The sequence below is a fragment of the Heterodontus francisci genome, chromosome 10 (assembly GCF_036365525.1).
Source record: "Heterodontus francisci isolate sHetFra1 chromosome 10, sHetFra1.hap1, whole genome shotgun sequence".
Classification (NCBI taxonomy): domain Eukaryota; kingdom Metazoa; phylum Chordata; class Chondrichthyes; order Heterodontiformes; family Heterodontidae; genus Heterodontus; species Heterodontus francisci.
In genome coordinates this window covers 124542995-124570259 of record NC_090380.1, presented here as the reverse complement: position 1 = coordinate 124570259, position 27265 = coordinate 124542995, and the positions used below count along the sequence as shown (strand labels likewise).

The 27265-nt window shown below is 46.3% G+C and overlaps 1 protein-coding gene across 2 annotated transcripts in view; it reads left to right on the top strand.

The window, feature by feature from the left end:
• The window catches only part of cbsa (cystathionine beta-synthase a), a 47747-nt gene that overhangs the window by 3706 nt on the left and 16776 nt on the right, over positions 1 to 27265 (top strand). For both annotated transcript variants that reach the window (XM_068041316.1, XM_068041317.1), the window contains exons 2-13: positions 898 to 1049; positions 2790 to 2896; positions 19091 to 19225; positions 19364 to 19443; positions 19977 to 20111; positions 21041 to 21110; positions 25765 to 25856; positions 26108 to 26233; positions 26399 to 26483; positions 26599 to 26704; positions 26887 to 26964; positions 27070 to 27204. In XM_068041316.1, coding sequence (XP_067897417.1) covers positions 901 to 1049; positions 2790 to 2896; positions 19091 to 19225; positions 19364 to 19443; positions 19977 to 20111; positions 21041 to 21110; positions 25765 to 25856; positions 26108 to 26233; positions 26399 to 26483; positions 26599 to 26704; positions 26887 to 26964; positions 27070 to 27204 — 1298 coding nt within the window. In that variant the 5' untranslated portion in view covers positions 898 to 900. The remainder of the gene's footprint in view (positions 1 to 897; positions 1050 to 2789; positions 2897 to 19090; positions 19226 to 19363; positions 19444 to 19976; positions 20112 to 21040; positions 21111 to 25764; positions 25857 to 26107; positions 26234 to 26398; positions 26484 to 26598; positions 26705 to 26886; positions 26965 to 27069; positions 27205 to 27265) is intronic.

Below are 27265 nucleotides of genomic sequence, written 5' to 3'. Positions count from 1 at the left end.
CTCCCCCCCCCCCTCTCCCCTCCTCTCCTCTTTCCTCCCCCCCCCTCTCCTCTCCTCTCCTCTTTCCTCCCCCCCCCTCCTCTCCTCTCCTCTCCTCTTTCCTCCCCCCCCCTCCTCTCCTCTCCTCTCCTCTTTCCTCCCCCCCCCTCCTCTCCTCTTTCCTCCCCCCCCCTCCTCTCCTCTTTCCTCCCCCCCCCCTCCTCTCCTCTTTCCTCCCCCCCCCCTCCTCTCCTCTTTCCTCCCCCCCCCTCCTCTCCTCTTTCCTCCCCCCCCCCTCCTCTCCTCTTTCCTCCCCCCCCCTCCTCTCCTCTTCCTCCCCCCCCTCCTCTCCTCTTTCCTCCCCCCCCCTCCTCTCCTCTTTCCTCCCCCCCCCTCCTCTCCTCTTTCCTCCCCCCCCCTCCTCTCCTCTTTCCTCCCCCCCCCTCCTCTCCTCTTTCCTCCCCCCCCCTCCTCTCCTCTCCTCTCCTCTTTCCTCCCCCCCCTCCTCTCCTCTTTCCTCCCCCCCCCTCCTCTCCTCTTTCCTCCCCCCCCCTCCTCTCCTCTTTCCTCCCCCCCCCTCCTCTCCTCTTTCCTCCCCCCCCCTCCTCTCCTCTTTCCTCCCCCCCCCTCCTCTCCTCTTTCCTCCCCCCCCCTCCTCTCCTCTTTCCTCCCCCCCCCTCCTCTCCTCTTTCCTCCTCCTCCTCCTCCTCTCTCCCTCCTTGTTCACATTTCGGTTTAGTGATTCTGGGAACAGTGAGAAGTCTAACCGGTTTTAACTAAGTGACTGAAGTCACTTTGGGTTTAACGGTTCCTGTCTGCGGTTTAAAGATCAATCTTTCTACTTGTTTTCCCAGTTGTTCGGAGGCGGAGGGAGGTTTAAAGACATTTGCTGATGAAGAATTACCTTTTATTTATTAGGTGATGATGCAATCAGCGGAGAGGCGGATGAACGGAATTGAACATGAAATGGTTAATGGTGAAAGGAAATGGATCCGACCCGACCTGCCGAGCAAATGTACCTGGCACCTGGGGATCTCACCCAGCCACTCCCCTCACAACCACCAGTCCCCGTGAGTGATTGCCCGGCCTGGTGAGAGGGAGGGAGGGGGGGGGGGGGGGTGGTTGCAGCCTGGGAGCTTTATTGGTAAAAAAACAGCACCGAGTCGACAATACAAAGAGTGCAAAAGGAGATCAGTTTCCTTCAATACAGGAGTGAGTTGCCTCACCACCCTTCCATTTCATTTTACATGTCATGTATGTTTTGCAGCAAACCCATATTTTCTGGATACAGCCCGAGGGGTTTCCCATGGATCCAGCCCCTCAGTTCACCTTGGTGGGGGGACTTTCCCTCTCTCTTTGGCCTCCTTGTCTCGGGAGACAATGGGTAAGTGCCTGGAGGTGGTCAGTGGTTTGTGGAGCAGCGCCTGGAGTGGCTATAAAGGCCAATTCCAGAGTGACAGACTCTTCCACAGGCACAGCAGATAAAATTGGTTCTTGGGGCTGTTACACAGTTGGCTCTCCCCTTGCGCTTCTGTCTTTTTTTCCTGCCAACTGTTAAGTCTCTTCGACTCGCCACACTTTAGCCCCGCCTTTATGGCTGCCCGCCAACTCTGGCGATCGCTGGCAACTGACTCCCACGACTTGTGATCAATGTCACAGGATTTCATGTCGTGTTCGCAGACGTCTTTAAAGCAGAGACATGGATGACCGGTGGGTCTGATACCAGTGACAAGCTCGCTGTACAATGTGTCCTTGGGGATCCTGCCATCTTCCATGCGGCTCACATGGCCAAGCCATCTCAGGAGCCGCTGGCTTTACACGGGGGACTTTACACTGTGGTCTTTCCCCATTGAGCCTTTGCTGCGGCTGCCCCAAGCTTTAGTGCGTCCCTCAGCACGTAGTCCTGGACCTTGGAATGTGCCAGTCTGCAACATTCAGTCGTGGACAACTCTTTGCGCTGGAAGATCAGCAAGTTTCGGGCAGACCAAAGGGCGTCTTTCACTGAATTGATAGTCCTCCAGCAGCAGTTGATGTTTATCTCGGTGTGCGTCCCTGGGTGGAACCAGCCTGGGTGGAGGTGGGGGCAGGGCGGGGTTGCCGGGTGGAGGTATGGTGGGGGCGGTGGTGCTGTATTGTGTGTGGTATAATGACCTTGGCCCTGGGCTGCTTTATGCCGACTCTCTCTCTCCCTGTTACGGTCACAATGAGTTTCTGTCAGTTGGATATTTTTAAACTGATTTATTTTTAACTCAAGGTTCCAGCCAGGTTAAACCTGGTGTCAAGAGTCTGATTGGTCCATCATCCGATCCCAGCCCCCGTCCCTTGTGATTGGTCCCCTTGACCACACCCCTCACCCTCTACATGGTAATTGGCCCATAAACCACCTCCCCCTACTTGTGATTGGTCCATTGAGTCCCCACCCTGGCCTGCTCCCTATTGATTGAGCTACTGATTATCACCTGCCCCCTCCCTCCTCATTGGTCCACTGACAGTCCACACCAGTTCCATGTGATTGGACCATTGCTGCCCCGCCCCACGGGTTGGCCCCTCCCCCTGGCCCACAGATTGGCCCCCACCCCCCTCAGGTACTGAGTGAACAGGAAGGACCTGGCCCTGAGCAACAGTTTTAGTTAAAAGGAGGTGTGGAGATTACTTGTTGAAGAATAGACGAGGTGTTGCACAGATTGCTGGATCCCTGAGTCAGGGCAGTGAATTTTTGTGACTGTCTTTTGGTGGGAGTGGTGCTGAGCTAGCCTGAATGTTGTAATGGCAGGTGAATGCAGTTTATGATTGAGCTTCCATTCTCACAGGCCACTGACTCCACACATCCTGCCCAATATTCTCAGCAAAATTGGCAACACCCCAATGGTTCGTCTCAACAAGGTCGCTAATGCTTACGGACTCAAGTGTGAAATTTGTAAGTATCAGAAGTAATGTAAGGACCGGGCTGCAGCGGCCGTGGGCTGTAGTTTCTTCTCCCTGCTGTGTAGAGACTTGAGTATATTTGTACTGTGTTGAGGGACTTGGGTGGACTCACACAAGGAACACAAAGTTAGTATGCAGGTCCAGCAAGCAATTCGGAAGGCACATGGTCTTTTATTGCAAGGGGATCGGAGTACAAGAATAAGGAAAGTTTTGCTGCAATTTTATAGGCTTTTGGTGAGACCACACCTGATTGTCCTATGATGAGAGGCTGAGTAAATTAGTCTGTATTCTCTGGAGTTTGGAAAAATCAGAGGTGATCTCGTTGAAATATATAAGATTCTAAAGGGGCTGGATAGGGTAGACACTCAGATTATTTTCACCTGTCGGGGTATCTAAACGGGGGCACAGTCTCGGGATGAACGGTCGAACATTTGGGACAGAAATGAGAAATTTCTTCACTCAGAGGGTTGTGAATCTTTGGAATTTTCCACCCCAGAGGGTTGAATATATTTAAGGTTGGGATAGACAGATTTTTGATCTCTGGGAATCCAGGGATATGGCGAGTGGGCGGGAAAGTGGAATTAAGTAGAAGATCAGTCATCGTATTGAATGGTGAAGCAGGCTCGAGGGGCCGAGCACGCCACTCCTGCTCCCTGTTTCTTATGTTTTTGTGTTCCTTTGTCCGGCTCCTGTCCATCTGTGTGTAAACTTTGTTTTTTTTCATGGGATGTGGGTGTCACTGGCCAGGCCAGTATTTATTGCCCATCCCTAACTACCCTTGAGAAGGTGGTGGTGAGCTGCCTTCTTGAACTGCTGCAGTCCATGTGGGGTAGGTACACCCACAGTGCTGTTAGGAAGGGAGTTCCAGGATTTTGACCCAGCGACAGTGAAGGAACGGCGATATAGTTCCAAGTCAGGATGGTGTGTGACTTGGAGGGGAACTTGCCGGTGGTGGTGTTCCCATGTATTTGCTACCCTTGTCCTTCTAGGTGGCAGAGGTCGCGGGTTTGGAAGGTGCTGTCGAAGGAGCCTTGGTGAGTTGCTGCAGTGCATCTTGTAGATGTTACACACTGTTGCCACTGTGCGTCAGTGGTGGAGGGAGTGAATGTGGTGGATGAAGTGTGGGCTGCTTTGTCCTGGATGGGTTCAAGCTTCCAGAGTGTTGTTCCAGCCTCGTCGTGTGACATGGGTGTTTTTCTCTTCAACTGCCCACCTGACCACAGTAAGTGTATTTGTTATTCGAGTTTAGCCCCAGGTGTTTTATTTTTTCAAATAAACACAGTGACGGATTTTCTTGTAGATTTTAACAACAGAAAGTCAATTGTTTATTGATCAATCTGCCTTCTCCCGAAATTGTCAGAACCATATTCACTCACACATTCGCTGCGTGCGCACAAACACACACGCACAAAGAAACAGATAGAGAAGGGGAAAAGGTAGGTGGGTTTTGTGGAGGAGAAGGGTTACTATAAACCTGTTGAATTCTCTTGAGACTCGAGATCTGGATAGTTGCAGGCCTGAGAGGGTTGTAGATTTCTCTCTTAAATGAAGGCTCTGTTGAAGATGGTGGGTAACTTCCAGCTCTCTCGCTGCTGTATTGTGTAGATGTTGGATTTTTTTCCAGCAGGGCAAGTGCTTTCTGGCTTTCTGGAATGCCGGCTGTTACAAGTAGCTTCACTTTCTATGTCTGTCTCTCTCTCGCTCGCGCCCTCTCTCGTGCTGTCTTTGTTTTAAAGTAAAGCTTGGCACCTCCTGTTAGGAGACACTCTGGTTTAATACCCATGGTAATCACACAATGGCCCAAGACTTGGCTACTTCACACTTCCTTTGTTTTAGAAGATGACATTCAATTCTGGAATGTTTTAGGATGGGTGTAAGATGACTTTCATTAACAGTTTTTGGCTTTGAAGATATCTGCTTTGTCTTTGTCAGATTGAATACACAAAAAGTGAATCCCCTTTTTCTTCAGCCGTTTTAAACCATTGTTCACTTTTTTAAAAAGGTTCATCGATTTTAGAGTCATAGAGTCGTACAGCATAGAAACAGGCCCTTCGGCCCACCGCGTCCATGCCGACCATAATGCCTGTCTATACTAATCCCACCTGCCTGCATTAATTCCATATCCCTCTATGCCTTGCTCATTCAAGTACCTGTCCAGATGCCTCTTAAATGTCGCTACTGTTCCTGCCTCCACCACCTCCTCTGACAGCTCATTCCAGATACCCACTATTCTTTGTGTGAAAAATTTACCCTTTGATCCCCTTTAAACCTCCTCCCTCTCACCTTAAATCTATGCCCTCTAGTTTTAGTCACCCCTACCATGGGAAACAGACTCTGGCTATCTACCCTATCTATGCCTCTCATAATTTTATATACTTCGATCATGTCCCCTCTCAGCCTCCTTCGCTCCAGGGAAAACAGACCCAGCCTATCCAACCTCTCTTTATAACTCAAGATTGAGAGAAAGTGTTTCCTCTAGTGGAGGGAATGCAGAACAAGGAGACGTATGTTATAAATGTCAGGAAGCACTCTTGACACAAAGGGGAGTGGAAACCTGGAACTCTCTCTTCCCCCAAAAAGCTGTTGAGGCTGTGGGGTGGGGCGGGGGAGGGGGTCAGCTGAAAATGACAAAACTGAGGGATAGATTTTTGTGAGGCAAGTGTTACAGAACCAAGGCGGGTAAATGGAATTAAGGTACACATCTGCCATGATCTAATTGGAACAAGCTTGAGGGGCTGAATGGCCTTCTCTTGTTCATTGAAACGTAGGATATAGGAGCAGGAGTAGGCCACTCGTCCCCTCAAGCCTGCTCTGCCTTATTCAACCAGATTGTGGCTGATCTACCTCAACACCATTTTCCCTGCACTATCCCCATATGCCTTGATATCTTTAATATCTAGAAATCTATCAATCTTAGTCTTGAACATACTCTATGACTGAGCTTCCACAGCTCTCTGGGGTAGCAAATTCCAAAGATTCATCATCCTCTAAGTGAAGAAGTTTAAAAAGTAGGACCTCAGAGGTAGTAATCTCAGGATTGCTACCAGTGCCACGTGCTAGTCAGAGTAGAAATGAAAGAATAGTCAGGATGAATGCGTGGCTTGAGAGATGGTGCAGGAGGAAGGGGTTCAGATTTTTGGGACATTGGGACCGGTTCTGGGGGAGGTGGGACTATTACAAATTGGACGGTCTACACCTGGACCGGACTGGAACCAATGTCCTTGGGGGTGCTTTTGCTAACGCTGTTGGGGAGGGTTTAAACTAATGTGGCAGGGGGATGGGAACCAAATGAGGTCAGTGGACAGTAAGGAGGTAGTAACTAAAGCCTGTAAGGAACTAGATAATGAAGTCAGCGTGACTAAGGGAAAGAGTAGACAGGGAGCAGTTGATAAACGCAAAGGGACTGGTGGTCTGAGGTGCATTTGTTTAAATGCAAGATGTGTAGGAGGTAAGGCAGATGAACTTAGGGCCTGGATTAGTACCTGGGAGTATGATGTTATTGTTATTACTGAGACTTGGTTGAGGGAAGGGCATGATTGGCAACTAAATATCCCAGGATATCGATGCTTCAGGCGGGATAGAGAGGGAGGTAAAAGGGATGGAGGAGTTGCATTACTGGTCAAAGAGGATATCACAGCTGTGCTGAAGGAGGGCACTATGGAGGACTCGAGCAGTGAGGCAATATGGGCAGAACTCAGAAATAGGAAGGGTGCGGTAACAATGTTGGGGCTGTACTGCAGGCCTCCCAACAGCGAGCGTGAGATAGAGGTACAAATATGTAAACAGATTATGGAAAGATGTAGGAGCAACAGGGTGGTGGTGATAGGAGATTTTAATTTTCCCAACATTGACTGGGATTCACTTAATGTTAGAGGTCCAGATGGAGCAGAATTTGTAAGGAGCATCCAGGAGGGTTTTCTAGAGCAGTATGTAAATAGTCCAACTCGGAAAGGGGCCATACTGGACCTGGTGTTGGGGAATGAGCCCGGCCAGGTGGTTGAAGTTTCAGTAGGGGACTACTTTGGGAATAGTGATCACAATTCCGAAAGTTTTAGAATACTCATGGACAAAGACGAGAGTGGTCCTAAAGGAAGAGTGCTAAATTGGGGGAAGGCCAACTATACAAAAATTCGGCAGGAGCTGGGGAATGTAGATTGGGAGCAGCTGTTTGAAGGTAAATCCACATGTGATATGTGGGAGGCTTTTAAAGAGAGGTTGATTAGCGTGCAGGAGAGACATGTTCCTGTGAAAATGAGGGATAGAAATGGCAAGATTAGGGAACCATGGATGACAGGTGAAATTGTGAAACTAGCTAAGAGGAAAAAGGACATAAGTTCTAGGCGGCTGAAGAAAGAAGAAGCTTTGGAAGAATATCGGGAATGTAGGACCAATCTGAAACGAGGAATTAAGAGGGCTAAAAGGGGTCATGAAATAGCTTTAGCAAACAGGGTTAAAGAAAATCCCAAAGCCTTTTATTCATATATAAGGAGAAAGAGGGTAACTAGAGAAAGGATTCACCCACTTAAGGAAAAAGGAGGAAAATTATGCGTGGAGTCAGAGAAAATGGGTGAGATTCTAAACGAGTACTTTACATCGGTATTCACCGAGGAGAGGGACATGACAGATGTTGAGGTTAGGGATAGATGTTTGATTACTCTAGGTCAAGTCGGCATAAGGAGGGAGGAAGTGTTGGGTATTCTAAAAGGCATTAAGGTGGACAAGTCCCCAGGTCCGGATGGGATCTATCCCAGGTTACTGAGGGAAGCGAGAGAGGAAATAGCTGGGGCCTTAACGGATATCTTTGCAGCATCCTTAAACACGGGTGAGGTCCCGGAGGACTGGAGAATTGCTAATGTTGTCCCCTTGTTTAAGAAGGGTAGCAGGGATAATCTAGGTAATTATAGACTGGTGAGCCTGACGTCAGTGGTAGGGAAGCTGCTGGAGAAGATACTGAGGGATAGGATCTATTCCCATTTGGAAGAAAATGGGCTTATCAGTGATAGGCAACATGGTTTTGTGCAGGGAAGGTCATGTCTTACCAACTTAATAGAATTCTTTGAGGAAGTGACAAAGTTGATTGGTGAGGGAAGGGCTGTAGATGTCATATACATGGACTTCAGTAAGGCGTTTGATAAGGTTCCCCATGGTAGGTTGATGGAGAAAGTGAAGTCGCATGGGGTCCAGGGTGTACTAGCTAGATGGATAAAGAACTGGCTGGGCAACAGGAGACAGAGTAGCAGTGGAAGGGAGTTTCTCAAAATGGAGACGTGTGACCAGTGGTGTTCCACAGGGATCCGTGCTGGGACCACTGTTGTTTGTGATATACATAAATGATTTGGAGGAAAGGATAGGTGGTCTGATTAGCAAGTTTGCAGACGACACTAAGATTGGTGGAGTAGCAGATAGTGAAGGGGACTGTCAGAGAATACAGCAGAATATAGATAGATTGGAGAGTTGGGCAGAGAAATGGCAGATGGAGTTCAATCAGGGCAAATGCGAGGTGATGCATTTTGGAAGATCCAATTCAAGAGTGAACTATACAGTAAATGGAAAAGTCCTGGGGAAAATTGATGTCCAGAGAGATTTGGGTGTTCAGGTCCATTGTTCCCTGAAGGTGGTCACGCAGGTCAATAGAGTGGTCAAGAAGGCATACGGCATGCTTTCCTTCATCGGACGGGGTATTGAGTACAAGAGTTGGCAGGTCATGTTACAGTTGTATGAGACTTTGGTTCGGCCACATTTGGAATACTGCGTGCAGTTCTGGTCGCCACATTACCAAAAGGATGTAGATGCTTTGGAGAGGGTGCAGAGGAGGTTCACCAGGATGTTGCCTGGTATGGAGGGCGCTAGCTATGAAGAGAGGTTGAGTAGATTAGGATTATTTTCATTAGAAAGATGGAGGTTGAGGGGGGACCTGATTGAGGTGTACAAAATCATGAGGGGTATAGACAGGGTGGATAGCAAGAAGCTTTTTCCCAGAGTGGGGGATTCAATTACTAGGGGTCACGAGTTCAAAGTGAGAGGGGAAAAGTTTAGGGGGGATATGTGTGGAAAGTTCTTTACGCAGAGGGTGGTGGGTGACTGGAACGCATTGCCAGCGGAGGTGGTAGACGCGGGCACGATAGCGTCTTTTAAGATGTATTTAGACAGATACATGAATGGGCAGGAAGCAAAGAGATACAGACCCTTAGAAAATAGGCGACAGGTTTAGATAGAGGATCTGGATTGGCGCAGGCTTGGAGGGCCGAAGGGCCTGTTCCTGTGCTGTAATTTTCTTTGCTCTTTGTTTGTTCCTCATAAATGGCCTGCCTCCTATTTGGAGACTGCCTCTTGGTTCTGGACATCCCAACCAGGGCAAACATCCTTCCTGCCTCAACCTTGTCGAACCCTGTAAGAATTTTGTATGCTTCAATGAGATGCCCACTCATTCTTCTAAACTCTAGAGAATATAGGCTCAGTCTCCTCATAGGACAATCCTGTCATCCCAAGAATCAGTCTGGTGAACTGCCTCCATGGCAAGTATATCCTTCCTTTGGTAAGGAGACTAAAACTGTACACAACATTCCAGGTGTGGTCTCACCAAGGCTCTGTACAGTTGCAGCAAGACTTGTTTACCTCTGTACTCCAATCCCCTTGTGATAAAGGCATATTGTGATAACATACCATTAGCTTCCTAATTGCTTGCTGCACCTGCACGTTTGCTTTCAGTGACTTATGAACAAGAACACCCAGATCCGTTTGGACATTCCAACCTCTCAGCATTTAAGAAATACTCCGTAAATCTGTTTTTTTTTCTACCAAAATGGATAACTTCACACTTATTCGCATTATATTCCATCTGCTATGTTCTTGCTCATTCACTTAGCCTGTCCAGGTCCCCTTGAAGCCTCTTTGCATCCTACTCACAACTCACATTCCCATCTAGTTTTGTGTCATTAGCAAACTTGGAAATATTACATTTGGTCCCCACATCCAAATCATTGTGAATAACTGGGGCCCACGCACTGATCCTTACAGTATCCCACTAGTTACCGCCCGCCAACCTGAGAATGATCTATTCATTCCTACTCTCTATTTTCTGTCCGTTAACCAATTTTCAACCCTTGCAAGTATATAATCCCCAATCCCATGTGCTCTAATTTTACTTACTAACCTCTTTTGTGGGGTCTTATCGAAAGCCTTCTGAAAATCCAGATATACCACATACACTGGTTCCCCTTATCCTGCTCGTTACATTCTCAAAAAAAAAACTCCCAACAGGTTTGTCAAACATGATTTCCCTTTCATAACTCCATGCTAACTCCACCCAATCCTAGTTTCTAGTGTCCAGTCATCATATCCTTTATAATAGAATCACCGAATCGTTACAGCGTAGAAGGTGGCCATTCGGCCCATCGTGTCTGCATCAGCTCTCTGAAAGAGCAATTCCCTCAGTCCCATTCCCCTGCCTTCTCCCCATAACCCTGTAAATTCTTCCTTTTCATATAACAGTCTAATTCCCTTTTGAATGCTTCAATTGAACCTGCCTCCACCACGTTCTCAGGCAGCACATTCCAGACCTTAACCACTCGCTGTGTGAAAAAGTTTTTCCTCATCTCACTTTTGCTTCACTTACCAAATATTTTCAATCTGTACCCTCTCATTCTCAATCCTTTCGCGAATGGGAACAGTTTCTCAATATCTACTCTTTCCAGACCCCTCATGATTTTGAATACCTCTATCAAATCACCTCTCAGCCTTCTCTTCAAGGAAAACAGTCCTAACTTCTCCAATCTATCTTCATAACTGAAATTCCTCATCCCTGGAACCATTCTCATGAATCTTTTCTGTACTCTCTCCAATGTCCTCACGTCTTTCCTAAAGTGCAGTGCCCAGAACTGGACGCAATACCCCAGCTGAGGCTGAACTAGTGTCTTATACAAGTTCAACATAACTTCCTTGCTCTTGTACTCTATGCCCCTATTAATTAACTGCTCTCTCAACCTGTCCTGCCACCTTCAATGATTTATGCACATATACACCCAGGTCCCTCTGCTCCTGCACCCCCTTTAGAATTGTACCTTTAATTTTATATTGTCTCTCTATTTTCTTCCTACTAAAATGAATCATGTCACATTTCTCTGCATTGAACTTCATCTGCCACCTGTCTGCCCATTCTACCAACTTGTCTATGTCCTTTTGAAGTTCTACACTATCCTCCTCACAGTTCACAATGCTTCCAGGTTTCGTATCATCTGCAAACTTTGAAATTGTGCCCTGTACACCAAGGTATCGGTCATTAATAAATATCAGGAAAAGCAAGGGTCCCAATATTGATCCCTGGGGAATTCCACTACAAACATTCCTCCAGCCTGAAAAACATCCATTAACCACTGCTTTGTTTCCTGTCACTCAGCCAATTCTGTATCCATGTTGCTATCGTCCCTTTTATTCCATGAGCTACATGTTTGCTGTCAAGTCTGTTCTGTGGCACTGTATCAAATGCCTTTTAAAAGTCCATTCTACAGTTTCCCGTTTTCTCTCTCCCTCCTTTCTTAAATAGTTGGGTTACATTTTCTACCTTCTAATCTGCAGGAACTATTCCAGAATCTATAGAAATTTGGAGGATAACCGCCAATGCATCCACTATCTCTGCAGCCACCTCTTTCAACACTGGGATGTAGATCATCAGGTCCAGGGGATTTATCAACTTTCAGTCCAATTAATTTTTCCAGTACTACTTTTTATTGATACTAATTACTTTCAGTTCCTTATTCTCGCAAGTCCCTTGGTTCTCTGAAGACAGACGCAAAGTATTTTGATTTCTCTGCCATTTCCTTATTCCCCATTGTAAATTCTCCGGTCTCTGCTTGTAATTTGTCTTTGTTAATCGTTTCCTTTTTACGTATAGAAGCTTTTCTAGTCTGTTTTTGTTTCTCACTAATTTACTTTAATCTATTTTTGCTTTCTTTATCAGTTCCTTGGTTCTCCTTGGCTGGGTTCTAAAATGCCCGCAATCCTCAGGCTTTCTACATTTTCTGGCAACTTTATAAGCCTCTTCCTTTGATCTAATATAATCTTTAACTTCTCTTGTTAGCCGTGGTTGGATCACTTTTCCTGCTGGGATTTTGTGCCTCAAAGGAATATAAATTTGTTGTAAACTATGTATTAATTCTTTAAATGCTACCCATTACCTGTCTACTGTCATGCTTTTTAATGTAGTTTCCAAGTGACACTGAGTGTTGTTGTTTTTGACATTGGCGCCTGTTGCCAAGCTGCTGTAACAACTGGTCATCGTGGTAGTGTACACCTGTCCACAGGATGTGTTGCCATTTCCCTCTTTCACCAGCCAGTGACTCTCAAGTGCAATAGTCAACATTTAGGGCCTTCATGTCTCACTTGCAAGCATCCTTGAAGCAGAGCTTTGGGCTCCCCACTGGTCGTCTGGCCCCAGCTACCTCACCATACAGAAAGTCCTTGGTCTTCCGTCCTGCGGATGTGTCCGATCCACCGAAGCCGCCTCTGTTTGGGATTAGTGCCAACGCTAGGGAGCTCTGCCTTTGAGAGGACTGCCGCATATTGATTTTGTCCTTGCATAATACAACATCTAAAATAGCTCATTCTGTAGTTGTTTCCTCAACATACTGATCTAGAAAACTGTCTTGTATACATTCCAGGAATTTGTCCTCCACAGCATTAGTGCTAATTAGGTTTACCCAGTCTATATGTAAATTGAAGTGTCCCATGATTACTGTATTATCCTTGTTACATGCATCTGTTAATCTCCTGATTTATATTGTGCCCTACATTACCACTACTACTTGGCCTATAAACAACTCCTACCAATGTTTGCTGCCTCTTGCTGTTTCTTAGCTCCACCCAAACTGATTCTACATCTTGGTCTTCTAATCTAATGTACTGATCTCATCCTTTATTCACAGCACTACCCCACCTCCTTTCCCTTTTTGCCTATCCTTCCTAAATGTCAAATACCCTTGGACATTAAGTTTCCAGCCTTGGTCTCCCTGCAGCCACATCTCCATAATGGCAATTGGATCATACCTGTTTACTTCTATTTGTGCCTCAATTCATCTACCTTGTTGCAAATGCTGTGTGCATTCAGATAGAATGCATTTAATTCTGTTGTCTTATTATTTTTGGAACCTCTGGTCTTATCTGCTGGTGCACTCTTCAATTTGTACGCTTTGTCCCTTCCTGCCACACTCAGATTATCAAAACCTTTATTGTTACATAGGAAGATAGGAATAGGAGTAGGCCATTCAGCCCCTCGAACCTGTCCCACCATTCAATGAGATCATGGCTGATCCGTGGCCTAACTCCATATACCTGCCTTTGGTCCATATCCCTTAATATCTTTGCTTAACAAAAATCTATCTATCTCAGATTTAAAATTAACAACTGTTCTAGCTTCAACTGCTGTTTGTGGGAGAGAGTTCCAAACCTCTACCACCCTTTGCGTGAAGAAGTTCCTAACATCTCTCCTGAACGGTCTGGTCCTAATTTTTAGACTATGCCCCCTAGTTTTAGAATCTCCAACCAGTGGAAATAGTTTATCTTTATCTAACCTGTCTTTTCCTGTTAATATCTTGAAGACTTCGATCAGATCACCCCTTAACCTTCTAAATTCCAGTGAAAACAGGCCTAATTTGTATAATCTCTCCTCGTAACTTAACCCCTGTAGACCAGGTATCATTCTTGTAAATCTACGTTGCGCTCCCTCCAAGGCCAATATATCCTTCCTAAGGTGTGGTGCCCAGAACTGCTCACAGTACTCCAAGTGGGGTCTAACCAGGGTTTTGTACAGCTGCAGCATAACCTCTGTGTCTTTATACTCCAATCCTCTAGATATAAAGGCTAGCATTCCATTAGCCTTTTTGATTATTTTCTGCACTTGCTCGTGGCATTTTAAAGATCTATGCACCTAAACCCCCAAGTCTCTTTGGACATCCACTGTACTTAACCTCTTCCCATTTAGAAAGTACCCTGCTCTATATCCTTTTTTGGACCAAAAAAGGATAAATCTCACACTTGCCCGCATTGAAATCCATCTGTCACAGTTTTGCCCATTCACCTAGTCTGTCAATATTTCCTTGCGATTTTGTTATCATCTAGACTGTCTACAATGCTGCCTAACTTTGTATCGTCAGCAAATTTGGATGTATGACTTACTATGCCATTATCCAAGTCGTTAATGAATAATGTGAATAATTGAGGCCCCAACACAGATCCGTGCGGGACACCACTAGTCACATCCTGCCAATTACTTACCCATTATCCCCACTCTCTGTCGCCTACCACTCAACCAACTTCCTAACCATGTCAATAATTTGCCCTCAACTCCATGGGCTTCTACCTTAGTTAACAGTCTCTTATGTGGGACTTTATCAAATGCCTTCTGGAAGTCCATATAAATAACATCCATAGACATTCCCCTGTCACCTCTTCAAAAAATTCAATGAGATTTGTCAGGCATGACCTTCCTGTCATGAATCCATGCTGGCTGTCCCTGATTAACTGAAATTTTTCTAGGTGTTCAGTCACCCTATCCTTGATTATAGACTCCAGCAACTTCCCCACCACAGATGTCAGGCTCACTGGTCTGTAATTTCCTTGGTTCCCCCTTTCACCCTTCTTAAAAAGTGGAGTGACATGTGCAACTTTCCAATCCAGAGGGACCACTCCTGAATCTAGGGAACTCTGAAAGACTATAGTTAGGGCATCTACAATGTGCTCTCCTACTTCCTTTAACACCCTCGGATGGAAACTGTCAGGTCCTGGGGATTTTTCACTCTTTAGTTCCATTAATTTCCTTGTTACTGATGATTTACTTACGTTAATTATATTAAGTCCCTGTCCCCTATCGGCTATTAATTTTTTCGTGACTTCTGGCAAATTATCCTCCTTTTCAACTGTAAATACTGAGGCAAAGTAATTGTTCAACATGTCTGCCATTTCCCCATTATCAATGACAATATCTCCAGTTTCAGCTTTTAGTGGGCCTTCATTGCTCTTGACCACCCGCTATCCGTTTATGTAACTATAAAATTTCTTCTTATTGATTTCGATGTCCCTTGCAAGTTTCCTTTCATAATCTTTTTTAGTATCTCTTATAAGCTGCTTTGTGACCCTTTGCTGGTCTTTGTATCGATCCCATTCGGCCGGATCTGTGCTGCATTTTGCATTTTTGTAAGCCCTTTCTTTTAGATTAGATTAGATTAGAGATACAGCACTGAAACAGGCCCTTCGGCCCACCGAGTCTGTGCCGAACATCAACCACCCATTTATACTAATCCTACACTAATCCCATATTCCTACCAAACATCCCCACCTGTCCCTATATTTCCCTACCACCTACCTATACTAGTGACAATTTATAATGGCCAATTTACCTATCAACCTGCAAGTCTTTTGGCTTGTGGGAGGAAACCGGAGCACCCGGAGAAAACCCACGCAGACACAGGGAGAACTTGCAAACTCCACACAGGCAGTACCCGGAATCGAACCCGGGTCCCTGGAGCTGTGAGGCTGCGGTGCTAACCACTGCGCCACTGTGTTTTATGCTATCCCTAATCTCTTTAGTTGTCCATGGCTGTTTTTTTCTGTGAAGTGGAGCTTTTTCCTCTCGGGTATATACTCGCTCTGTATTTTGATAAATGTTTCTTTAAATATTCTCCACTGTTTTTCAGTCGTTTGATCCATTAACAGATCTACCCAGTTTACCGTGGACAGTCTCTGTCTCATCCCAGTCAAGTCAGCCTTACCCAAGTCTAAAATTCTAGTAGCTGATTCGTGCTTTTCACTTTCAAACACTACCTTGAATTCGATCATGTTGTGTTCACTATTTGATAATGTTCACGCACAGTTCGGCTACTAATTAAATTTGGCTCATTACTCATAACTAAATCTAATATTGCCTGTCCCCTTGTTACATCTAGGACATATTGCTGTAGGAAACTATCCCAGACACATTCCAGAAATTCACTACCTTTCTGACAGGTGCTAGTCTGCCTCTCCCAATCTATGTGTAAGTTAAAATCCCCCATTAATACTCCTCTGCTTTTGTTACACACTTGCCTAATTTGTGCATTTATACAATCTAACACCTCAGAACTGCTACCAGGGGGTCTATACACAACACCCATTACAGTTTTAGATCCTTTTCTGTTCCTCAATTCCACCCATAAGGTCTCCACTGGATGCTTTCCCCTCATTATATCCTCCCTCACCAATGAGGTGATATTATTTCTAATCAGTGAGGTTACTCCACCCCCTCTGCCATTTTCCCTGTCCCTCCTGTAAACTTTATAACCAGGTATATTTAGTTCCCAGTCCCGACCATCCTGCAGCCACATCTCTACGATGGCCACTACATCATAATCTTCCATTTGAATTTGCGCCTGCAGCTCATCTAGTTTATTCCTTACACTCCGTGCATTTGTATATAGAACTTTAGGTTTTGAAGGGTGGCGCAGTGGTTAGCACCGTAGCCTCACAGCTCCAGCGACCCAGGTTCGATTCTGGGTACTGCCTGTGCGGAGTTTGCAAGTTCTCCCTGTGTCTGTGTGGGTTTCCACCGGGTGCTCTGGTTTCCTCCCACCTCCAAAAGACTTACAGGTTGATAGGTAAATTTGCCATTGTAAATTGCCCCTAGTGTAGGTAAGTTGTAGGAGAATGGTGGGGATGTGCTAGAGAACATGGGATTAATGTAGGATTAGTATAAATGGGTGGTTGTTGGTTGGCGCAGACTCGGTGGGCCGAAGGGCCTGTTTCAGTGCTGTCACTCTAAAATAAAAAAAAAACTCTTATTTGGGCTATACCCCCTAACCTGTCCCTCAGCACTGATGCTTTATTCGCCTGTTTATTACTTCTGTCCTGATTTAACCAGTATACTTCTTGCAGTTTGGTAACAATCAGCCTCACCACTAACCTTGCTCTCTTGCCTTGTCCTCTCCTTAATTTATCCCATCTTCCCTCATTTGATCCCTCGCCCCCACTATTTAATTTTAAGCCCTCTCTACTGCCCTAGTTATATGACTCACCAGAACACTGATTCCAGCATGGTCCAGGTGAAGATCCTTCAAGTAAAAAGATTGATGAGGAAGGTAAAATTAGAGTACGAGAGAAAGCTCGCTAGAAATATAAAGACAGACAGTAAGAGTTTCTGTAGATATTTAAAACGAAAAGAGTTAACAAAGTGAGCATTGGTCCTATAAAAAGTGATTCTGGGGAATTAATAGTGGATAATGAGATGGGAGATGAACTGAACAGATATTTTGCATTGATCTTCACTATTGATGCAAGTAATATCCCAGTATTAGCTGTAAATCAGGAAATGGAAGCGAGAGAGGAACTCAAGAAAATTACAACACCAGGGAAGTGGTATTGAACAAATTGTTGGAGCTGCGGGCTGACATGTTCCCGGGTCATGATGGACATCATCCTAGGGTGTTAAAAAAAGTGGCTAGTGAGATAGTTGATGTGTTAGTTTTAATTTTCCAAAAATACCTAGATTTGGGGAAGGTTCCATTAGATTGGAAAATAGCAAATCTAACTCCTTTTATACAAAAAGGGAGGGAGACAGAAGGCAGGAAACTACATGCCAGTTAGCTTAACATCACTCTTAGGGAAAACGTTAGAAGCTATTATTAAAGATGTTATAGCAGGGCATTTAGAAAAAATCAGGCCGAGTCAATATGGTTTTGTGAAAGGGAAATCATGTTTAACCAATTTATTGGAGTTCTTTGAGTGAGTTACATGTGCTGTGGATAAAGGGGAACTGGTGGATGTATTGTACTTAGATTTCCAGAAGGCATTTGATAAGGTGCCACATCAAAGGTTATTGAGGAAAATAAAAGTTCATGGTGTAGGGGGTAACATATTGGCATGGATAGAAGATTGGCTAGCTAACAGGAAACAGAGGGTAGGCATAAATGGATCATTTTCTGGTTGGCAAGATGTAACGAGTGGTGTGCCACAGGGATCTGTGCTGGGGCCTCAACTTTTTAAAGTGTATATAAATGACTTAGATGAAGGGACCGAAGGTATGGTTGCTAAATTTGCTGATGACACAAAGATAGGTAGGAAAGTAAGTTGTGAAGAGGACATAAGGAGGCTACAAAGGGATATAGATAGTTTAAGTGAGTGGGCAAAGACCTGGCAAATGGAATATAATGTGGGAAATAATTGTCCACTTTGGCAGGAAGAATAAAAAAGAAGCATATTTAAATGGTGAGAGATTGCAGAGCTCTGAGATGCAGAGGGATCTGGGTGTCCTAGTGCATGAATCACATAAGGTTAGTATGCAGGTACAGCAAGTAATTAGGAAAGCTAATAGAATGTTAGCATTTATCACGAGAGGAATTGAATACTAAAGTAGGGAGGTTATGCTTCAGTTATACAAGACAATGGTGAGACCAGATCTGGAGTACTGTGTACAGTATTGGTCTCCTTATTTAAGGAAGGACGTAAATGCATTGGAAGCAGTTCAGAGAAGGTTTACTATACTAATAGCTGTAATGGGCGGGCTGTCTTACGAGGAAAGATTGGACAGGCTAGACTTGTATCTGCTGGAATTTAGAGTAAGAGGTGACTTGATTGAAACATATAAGATCCTGAGGGGTCTTGACAGGGTGGATGTGGAAAGGATGTTTCCCCTTGTGGGAGAATCTAGAACTAGGGGTCACTGTTTAAAAATAAGGGGTTGCCCATTTAAGACAGAGATGAGGAGCATTTTTTTTCTGAGGGTCGTGAGTCTTTGGAATTCTCTTCCTGAAAAGGCGGTGGAAGCAGAGTCTTTGAATATTTTTAAGGCAGAGGTAGATAGATTCCTGATAAGCAAGGGGGTGGAAGGTTAGCGGGTAGGTGGAAATGTGGAGTAATCAGTTCAGCCATGATCTTATTATATGGTGGAGCAGACTCGAGGGGCTGAGGGGTCTACTCCAGCTCCTAATTCGTATGTTTGTGAAGTTCCTGTGTTCCTACCTGATAGACATGCATGTACTTACAGTGGGGTTCATGGCTTGTCGTCAATTCTTTCTAGAACTCTAGGTATTGGGGCCAGTTACCATTATTTTCAACTCTGTGCTTGAAATAAACTAACTCAGCACCGGCTCGGGCCTCCCCGGGACCCGATGTGTCTGAAGTGCGAGGTTGAATGTTGCTGATTTGATGTTTTGTGTTGTTTCAGTGGCTAAGTGTGAGTATTTTAACGCTGGTGGCAGTGTGAAGGATCGAATTGCCTTGCGAATGGTGGAAGATGCCGAGAAATCTGGAGAACTAAAACCAGGAGATACCATCATCGAGCCGACTTCGGGGAACACTGGTAAGGTGTCAAAGGGTCACCCACTCCTTTCTGAGGGCAAAGGGTCTCAAAGCAAATCCCGCCCCAGAAACAAGGGTCAAAGTGTCCCCTACTTAACTGCAGTGTACACTCACTTCATGTTATTTGTGTTGCTCATAGGGATTGGCCTCGCACTGGCTGCTGCTGTCAAAGGTTATCGTTGTATCATCGTCCTGCCAGAGAAAATGAGCACGGAGAAGGTAAAAACCCCGGGGGCGAGTCGGGGCGCCCGGGCCCCGTACCCCGGGGGCGAGTCGGGGCGCCCAGGCCCCGTACCCCGGGGGCGAGTCGGGGCGCCCAGGACCATTGACATTACATTTAAGGAGTTCAGGCAACTGCACGAGCTATAAAGACCTGGATTCCTCATGTCAAAGTTTGTGTAAAGAGTGACCAGCTTCTGAGCGCATGATCTTGTTCCCAGAGCTGTCGAATGATTTGTGCTGTACCCTGCAGCACTGGGCAAGTGTGTTCTGAATCTCTGCCTGATTCAATGTCACTGGCAGGGATTGGAGAGTTTCACAGGGTATCGGAACAGGAGCAAAGTGTCCTGTGTGCAGTAAAATGTGTTTCATGTCTTTGTGATGTTCTGCTCTGTGGGAGTCTCTGTGTCGTGATCCCAGAGGCCAGCCTAGACATGGGGGCCATGTTTCCCAGTCTATCCATCCACAGAAACCTGCAAGTACTCCCCGCCCCCCTGTGCCGAGTTCCCTGACCTGTTGATTATTCTCTGAAGGTGGATGTACTGCGAGCTCTTGGAGCAGAAATTGTTCGAACACCAACCAGTGCCAGCTTTGATTCGCCAGAGTCTCACGTTGGTGTTGCCTGGCGACTGAAGAATGAAATTCCGAACTCCTGTATTCTGGATCAGGTGTGTCAAGCTATTCCTTTTGTCTGCACCATAGATTTTGCAAGCTGGTTTATGCTGTAAATTTAGTGATTTCAGCCAGTCATTGACACTAAACTGATCGTTAAATCCAGAGTCGGCTTCATCCAATCCCCTGGCAATGAGACTTCCTGTGGTGTCAATCCAGTACAAGGATAAACAATAGGTATAGGAGTAGGAGTCGACCACACGGCCCCTCGAACCTGCTCCACTATTCAATATGATCATGGCTGATCTTCAGCCTCCACTCCACTTTCTTGACCTCTCACCATATCCCTGTCTATCCCAGCCTTAAATATATTCAACGATGGAGCATTCACAACCCTCTGGGATAGAGAATTCCAGAGAGTGAGAAGAAGTTCCTCCTCGTCTCTGTCCTAAATGATTAACGCCTTATCCTGAGGCTGTGCCCCCGTGTTTTTGATTCCCTGACCAGTGGAAACAATCTCTGTGTCTACCCTGTCAAATCCTTCAGAATGTTTGCAAATTTCTGGATCACTGATCGCGATACAATCCTGACATGATTTAATCCCCAGGATGGAGCTCAGCACTATGTCTGGATTCATGTCCCCATGTAGTGTAAATACAGTCCAGGTCTCCGCTAACCTGTCGTCACGGAACTTACTTTGAAACTGTTTTGTATCGTGTCTTGTCAGACTGGGGGTGCAGGAGTGATGTTTAGCTAACCCAAAACACCATTCCATGTGTCCCTGACTCTAAGGATGCGAGGGTGAGTCAGCAGGAACTGAAAATCTACAGACCTGGTATAAGTGCAAGGATTGGCTTACCAGTGACCTTCACCCCTGCTCACTGAGCAGTGGGGAGGCAGATGTGGTGTCTTTGTGAGGGTGCCTTCTAGCGCATGTTAGATGTTCTATATCCACACTGGGACTAACACTTTCCCTCTCTTGCAGTATCGAAATGCCAGCAACCCATTGGTTCATTATGATCAAACTGCAGAAGAGATCATCAGGCAGTGTGAAGGTACGGTTTGTGAACATCACCTTCAGTACTGGGCTTGCCAGTTCCACACTCTAGTTGTTTTAAACTAGGTACAGCCCGATCCTAAAACAAACCCTTCTCAAGCACCCAGACTCTCAAACAGTTACATTTTCCTATACTCCTCCCCTTTGCTAGTACTGGAGTGGGGGAGATGGGGCGGGAGGGGTTTGTTTTTGTTTTATTCGTTTCATGGGATGTGGGCGTTGCTGGCTAGGCCAGCATTTATTGCCCATCCTTAATTGTCCTTGAGAAGGTTGTACGTAATGTTGGTTCGGCCGCATTTGGAGTACTGTGTGCAGTTCTGGTCGCCGCACTACAGGAAAGATGTGATTAAGCTAGAGAGGGTGCAGAAAAGATTCACAAGGATGTTGCCTGGTTTGGAGGGCTTGAGTTATAAAAAGAGATTGGATAGGCTGGGTCTGTTTTCCCTGCAGCGAAGTAGGCTGAGAGGGGACATGATAGAGGTATATAAAATTGAGAGGCATAGACAGGGTAGATAGCCAGAGTCTGTTTCCCATGGTAGGGGTGACTAAAACTAGAGGGCATAGATTTAAGGTGAGAGGGAGGAGGTTTAAAGGGGATCAAAGGGGTAACTTTTTCACACAAAGAATAGTGGGTATCTGGAATGAGCTGCCTGAGGAGGTGGAGGCAGAAACAGTAGTGACATTTAAGAGGCATCTGGATAGGTACTTGAATGAGCAAGGCATAGAGGGATATGGAATTAATGCAGGCAGGTGGGATTAGTATAGATAGGCATTATGATCGGCATGGACGTGGTGGGCCGAAGGGCCTGTTTCTATGCTGTATGACTGTATAAGGTGGTGGTGAGCAGCCTTCTTGAACCGGTGCAGTCCATGTGGGGTAGCATTTGCTGCCCTTGTCCTTCTAGTTGGTAGAGGTTGTGGGTTTGGAAGGTGCTGTCTAAGGAGCCTTGGTGCATTGCTGCAGTGCATCTTGTAGATGGTACACACTGCTGCCACTGTACGTCAGTGGTGGAGGGAGTGAATGGTTGTAGATGGGGTGCCAATCAAGCGGGCTGCTTTGGCCTGGATGGTGTCAAGCTTCTTGAGTGTTGTTGGAGCTGCACCCATCCAGGCAAGTGGAGAGTATTCCATCACACTCCTGACTTGTGCCTTGCAGCTGGTGGACAGGCTTTGGGGAGATGGGAGGTGAGTTACTCGCCGAAGGATTCCTAGCCTCTGACCTGCTCTTGTAGCCACGGTATTTATATGGCTGGTCCAATTCAGTTTCTGGTCAATGGTAGCCCCTAGGATGTTATAGGGGGATTCAGCGATCGTAATGCCATTGAATGTCAAGGGGAGATGGTTAGATTCTCTCTTGTTGGAGATGGTCATTACCTGGCACTTATGAGGCGCGAATGTTACTTGCCACCTATCCGCCCAAGCCTGGATATTATCCAAGTCTTGCTGCATTTCTACTCGGACAGCTACAGTATCTGAGGAGTCACGAATGGTGCGGAACATTGTGCAATCATCCGCGAACATCCCCACTTCTGACCTTATGATTGAAGGAAGGTCATTGATGAAGCAGCTGAAGATGGTTGGGCCTAGGACACTACCCTGAGGACCACCTGCAGTGATGTCCTGGAGCTCAGATGATTGACCTCCAACGACCACAACCATCTTCCTTTGCATGAGATATGACTCCAGCCAGCGGAGGGTTTTCCCCCTGATTCCCATTGACCTCAGTTTTGCTAGGGCTCTTTGATGCCATACCCGGTCAAATGCTGCCTTGATGTCAAGGGCAGTCACTCTCACCTCACCTCTTGAGTTCAGCTCTTTTGTCCATGTTTGAATCAAGGCTGTAATGAGGTCAGGAGCTGAGTGGCCCTGGTGGAACCCAAACTGTGCGTCACTGAGCAGGTTATTGCTAAGCAAGTGCCGCTTGATAGCACTGTCAATGACCCCTTCTATCACTTTTTACTGATGATTGAGAGCAGACTGATGGGGCGGTAATTGGCCGGGTTGGACTTGTCCTGCTTTTTGTGTACAGGACATACCTGGGCAATTTTCCACATTACCGGGTAGATGCCAGTGTTGTAGCTGTACTGGAACAGCTTGGCTCAGGGCACGGCAAGATCTGGAGCACAGGTCTTCAGTACTATTGCCGGAATGTTGTCAGGGTCCGTAGCCTTTTCAGTATCCAGTGTCTTCAATCGATTCTTGATAAAAGAACATACGAATTAGGAGCAGGAGTAGGCCACTAGGATCCTCGAGCCTGCTTTGCCATTCAATAAGTTCATGGCTGAACTGATTACTCCACATTTCCACCTATCCCCGATAACCTTCCACCCCCTTGCTTATCAAGAATCTATCTACCTCTGCCTTAAAAATATTCAAAGACTCTGCTTCCACCGCATTTTAAAGAAGAGAATTCCAAAGACTCACGACCCTCTGAGAGAAACATTCTCCTCATCTCTGTCTTAAATGGGCGACCCCTTATTTTTAAACAGTGACCCCTAGTTCTAGATTCTCCCACAAGGGGAAACATCCTTTTCACATCCACCCTGTCAAGACCTCTCAGGATCTTATGTTTCAATCAAGTCACCTCTTACTCTTCTAAATTCCAGCAGATACAAGCCTAGCCTGTCCAATCTTTCCTCGTAAGACAACCCGCCCATTCCAGGTATTAGTCTCGTAAACCTTCTCTGTACTGTCTCCAACACATTTACATCCTTAAATAAGGAGACCAGTACTGTACACAGTACTCCAGATGTGGTCTCACCAATGCCCTGTATAGCTGAAGCATAACCTCCCTACTTTTGTGTTCAATTCCCCTCGCGATAAACGATAACATTCTACTAGCGTTCCTAATTACGTGCGTAACCTGCATACTAACCTTTCACAATTCATGCACGAGGACACCCAGATCCCTCTGCATCTCCGAGCTCTGCAATCTCTCACCATTTAGATAATATGCTGCTTTTAATTCTTCCTGTCGAAATGGACAATTTCACACTTTCCCACATTATACTCCATTTGCCAGCTCTTTGCCCACTCACTTAACCTATCTATATCCCTTTGTAGCCTCCTTATGTCCTCTTCACAAGTTACTTTCCTACCTATCTTTGTGTCATCAGCATATTTAGCAACCATATCTTCGGTCCCTTCATCAAAGTCATTTATATAATCTGTAAAAGGTTGAGGCCCTAGCACTGATCCCTGTGGCATACCACTCTGGCCAACCAGAAAGTGACCCATTTATGCCGACTCTCTGTTTCCTGTTAGCTAGCCAATCTTCTATCCATGCCAATATGTTACCCCTACAGAGCTGAGATCTGATCCATTTGTTGTGGGATTGCTTAGCTCTGTCTATCACATGCTGCTTACGCTGTTTGGCATGCAACTAGTCCTGGGTTGTAGCTTCACCAGGTTGACTCTTCATTTTGAGGTTTGCCTGGTGCTGCTCCTGGCATACCCTCCGGCACTCTTCATTAACCAGGGTTGGTTTCCTGGCTTGATGGTAATGGTAGATTGGGGAATATGCCAGACCATGAGGTTATAGATTGTAGTTGAGTACAATTCTGCTGCTGCTGATGGTCCACAGTGCTTCATGGATGCCCAATTTTGCATTGCTATATCTGATCTGAATCTATCCAATAGCACAGTGGTAGTGCCACACAACAAGATGGAGAGTATCCTCAATGTGAAGGCGGGACTTTGTCTCCACAAGGACTGTGCGGTGGTCACTCCTACCAATATGTCATGGACAGCAGCATCAGCGCCAGGCAGATTGGTGAGGACGAGGTCAAGTATGTTTATCCTTCTTGATTCCCTCATTGCCTGCTGCAGACCAAGTCTAGCAACTATGTCCTTTAGGACTCTGCCAGCTTGGTCAGTAGTGGTGCTATCAAGCCACTCTTGGTGATGGACATGAAGTCCCCCACCCAGAGTACATTTTGCGCCCTAGCCACCTTCAGTGCTTCTTCCAAGTAGTGTTCAACATGGAGTACTGAGTCATCAGCTGAGGGAGGGCCGTAGGTGGTAATCAACAGGATTTCTTAAATAGTGGGGTTACATTTGCTACCTTCCAATCTGTAGGACCATTCCAGAATCTACCACCAATGAATCTACTGTCTCCACAGCCACCCTCTTTCAACAATCTGGGATGTAGATCATCAGGTCCAGTGGATTTACAAACTTTCAGTTCCATTAATTTCTCCAGTGCTATTTATTTACTAATACTAATTTGTTTCAGTTCCTTATTCTCGCTAGTCCCTTGGTTATCCAGTATTCCTGGGAGGTTTTTTGTATCTTTGTCCACGAAGACACGCACAACGTATTTGTTTAGTTTCTCTGCCATTTCCTTATTCCCCATTATAAATCTTCCTGCCTCTGGCTGCAGTGGGCCCGCACTTGTCGTCATTAATCTTTTTCTTTTTACAGTCCATTTTTATTTTTCGTGCTCTTATTTTCATTTTCTTTATCAGTTTCTTGGTAGTCCTTTGCTGAATTCTGAAATGCACCCAGTCCTCAGGCTTACTACTTTTTTGGCAACTTTATAAGTCTCTTCCATTGATCTAATCCTGGGACTGTTGGGGGGAGAGGCTGGTAATCATGGAAATAAAGATCCATAGGTCAAATTTCCCAATCCTTCTTTCCTTTCCTGTTTTTAGGAAAAGTGGACATGTTAGTTGCTGGAACAGGAACTGGAGGGACAATCACTGGGATTGCCAGGAAACTCAAGGAGAAATGTCCTAACTGCCAGGTAACTGGAGCACGCAGTGTGGCCAGTCTGGGGGAATGTGGGGGGTCTGGGGGAGGTGGGGGGTCTGGGGGGGAGACGGCGGGGGGGTGGGATTCGTTGGGGGTGGGGGGGGCGGTGGAGATGGGTGGGGTGATTGGGGGGTGGGGAGGAGGAGGGGAGGTGCTGGGTGTTTGTAGGTAGATGTTCTGTTTGTCGTTCACTCTGACTCTGGGTCTTTTGGGGACAAATGCTGATCAATCTCTTGTCCTCAGATTATTGGAGTTGATCCGGAAGGATCCATCCTGGCGGAACCTGAGCAGCTCAATCAATCAGATATCAGCACGTATGAAGTGGAAGGGATTGGTTATGATTTCATCCCAACTGTTCTTGATCGATCGGTGAGTGATTCTGGCTTCACTGTCCATTCGCTAAACTGGGTTTCTGGGCTGGATCACTGGACCGTGACCTCTGGGTTAGAGGGTGAAGGGGCAGCCGGGGGAGGAGAATGGGTGGGGTTGTTCTGTGGTTTGGGATGCGGGTCTGACTATTGTCCATCTCCACAGGTTGTGGATAAATGGTACAAGAGCAATGATGAAGACTCGTTTCAAATCGCCCGTCAGCTGATCCGAGACGAGGGTCTCCTCTGTGGTGAGAAACTGGGAGGGCTCGGGGGAGTGGGAACAAGGAGGCGGATGGGGGGTGGTGGGCGAGACGGGTCAGCGAGATGGAGCTGCTTCTGATTTTTCTCGGATTGTGTTTTCAGGTGGAAGTTCGGGAAGTGCAGTCTCCGTTGCTCTGCAGGCGGCTCAAGATCTGCAGGAAGGTCAGCGCTGTGTCGTCATTCTTCCGGATTCCATCCGCAACTATATGTAAGTCCCCCTCCCTCCTGGGTCTCAGCACCCACTCCCCTCCCCCCAGCCCGGTCTCCAGCTGTAGCTCCTCATTCGCCAACCTCCCTATGTCATCTCTTCCCATTCCCCATTCCCACTCCCAATGCGGCCCCTGGACGCAGGGGCGAGTTCTCTATTGACCTGTTTCTTTGTTTCTCCAGGACCAAGTTCCTCAGTGATGAGTGGATGATGCAAAAGGGTTTCCAAGTGAATCCACCAAATCGCAGCAAGAGGCCCTGGTAAGAATACCGTCATCAAACACTGACTCTCCCTGGGGTACGGGTCCCATGGGCATGGGCCCTCCCTATGGCACTGTGTAATCTGACGTTTGTATCTGTTCTCAGGTGGTGGAAGTCCCGAGTTGAAGAGCTGAATATATCTCCTCCTCTCACTGTGCTGCAGTCTCTCTCCTGTCAGAGGACCATTGAGATTCTCCAAGAGAAAGGTTATGACCAGGCTCCTGTGGTCAGTGATAGAGGGTAAGTCTTCAAAAGGCCCAGTATCAGCTTATCCCAAACTAATGCCACTGCCTCGCTCTCT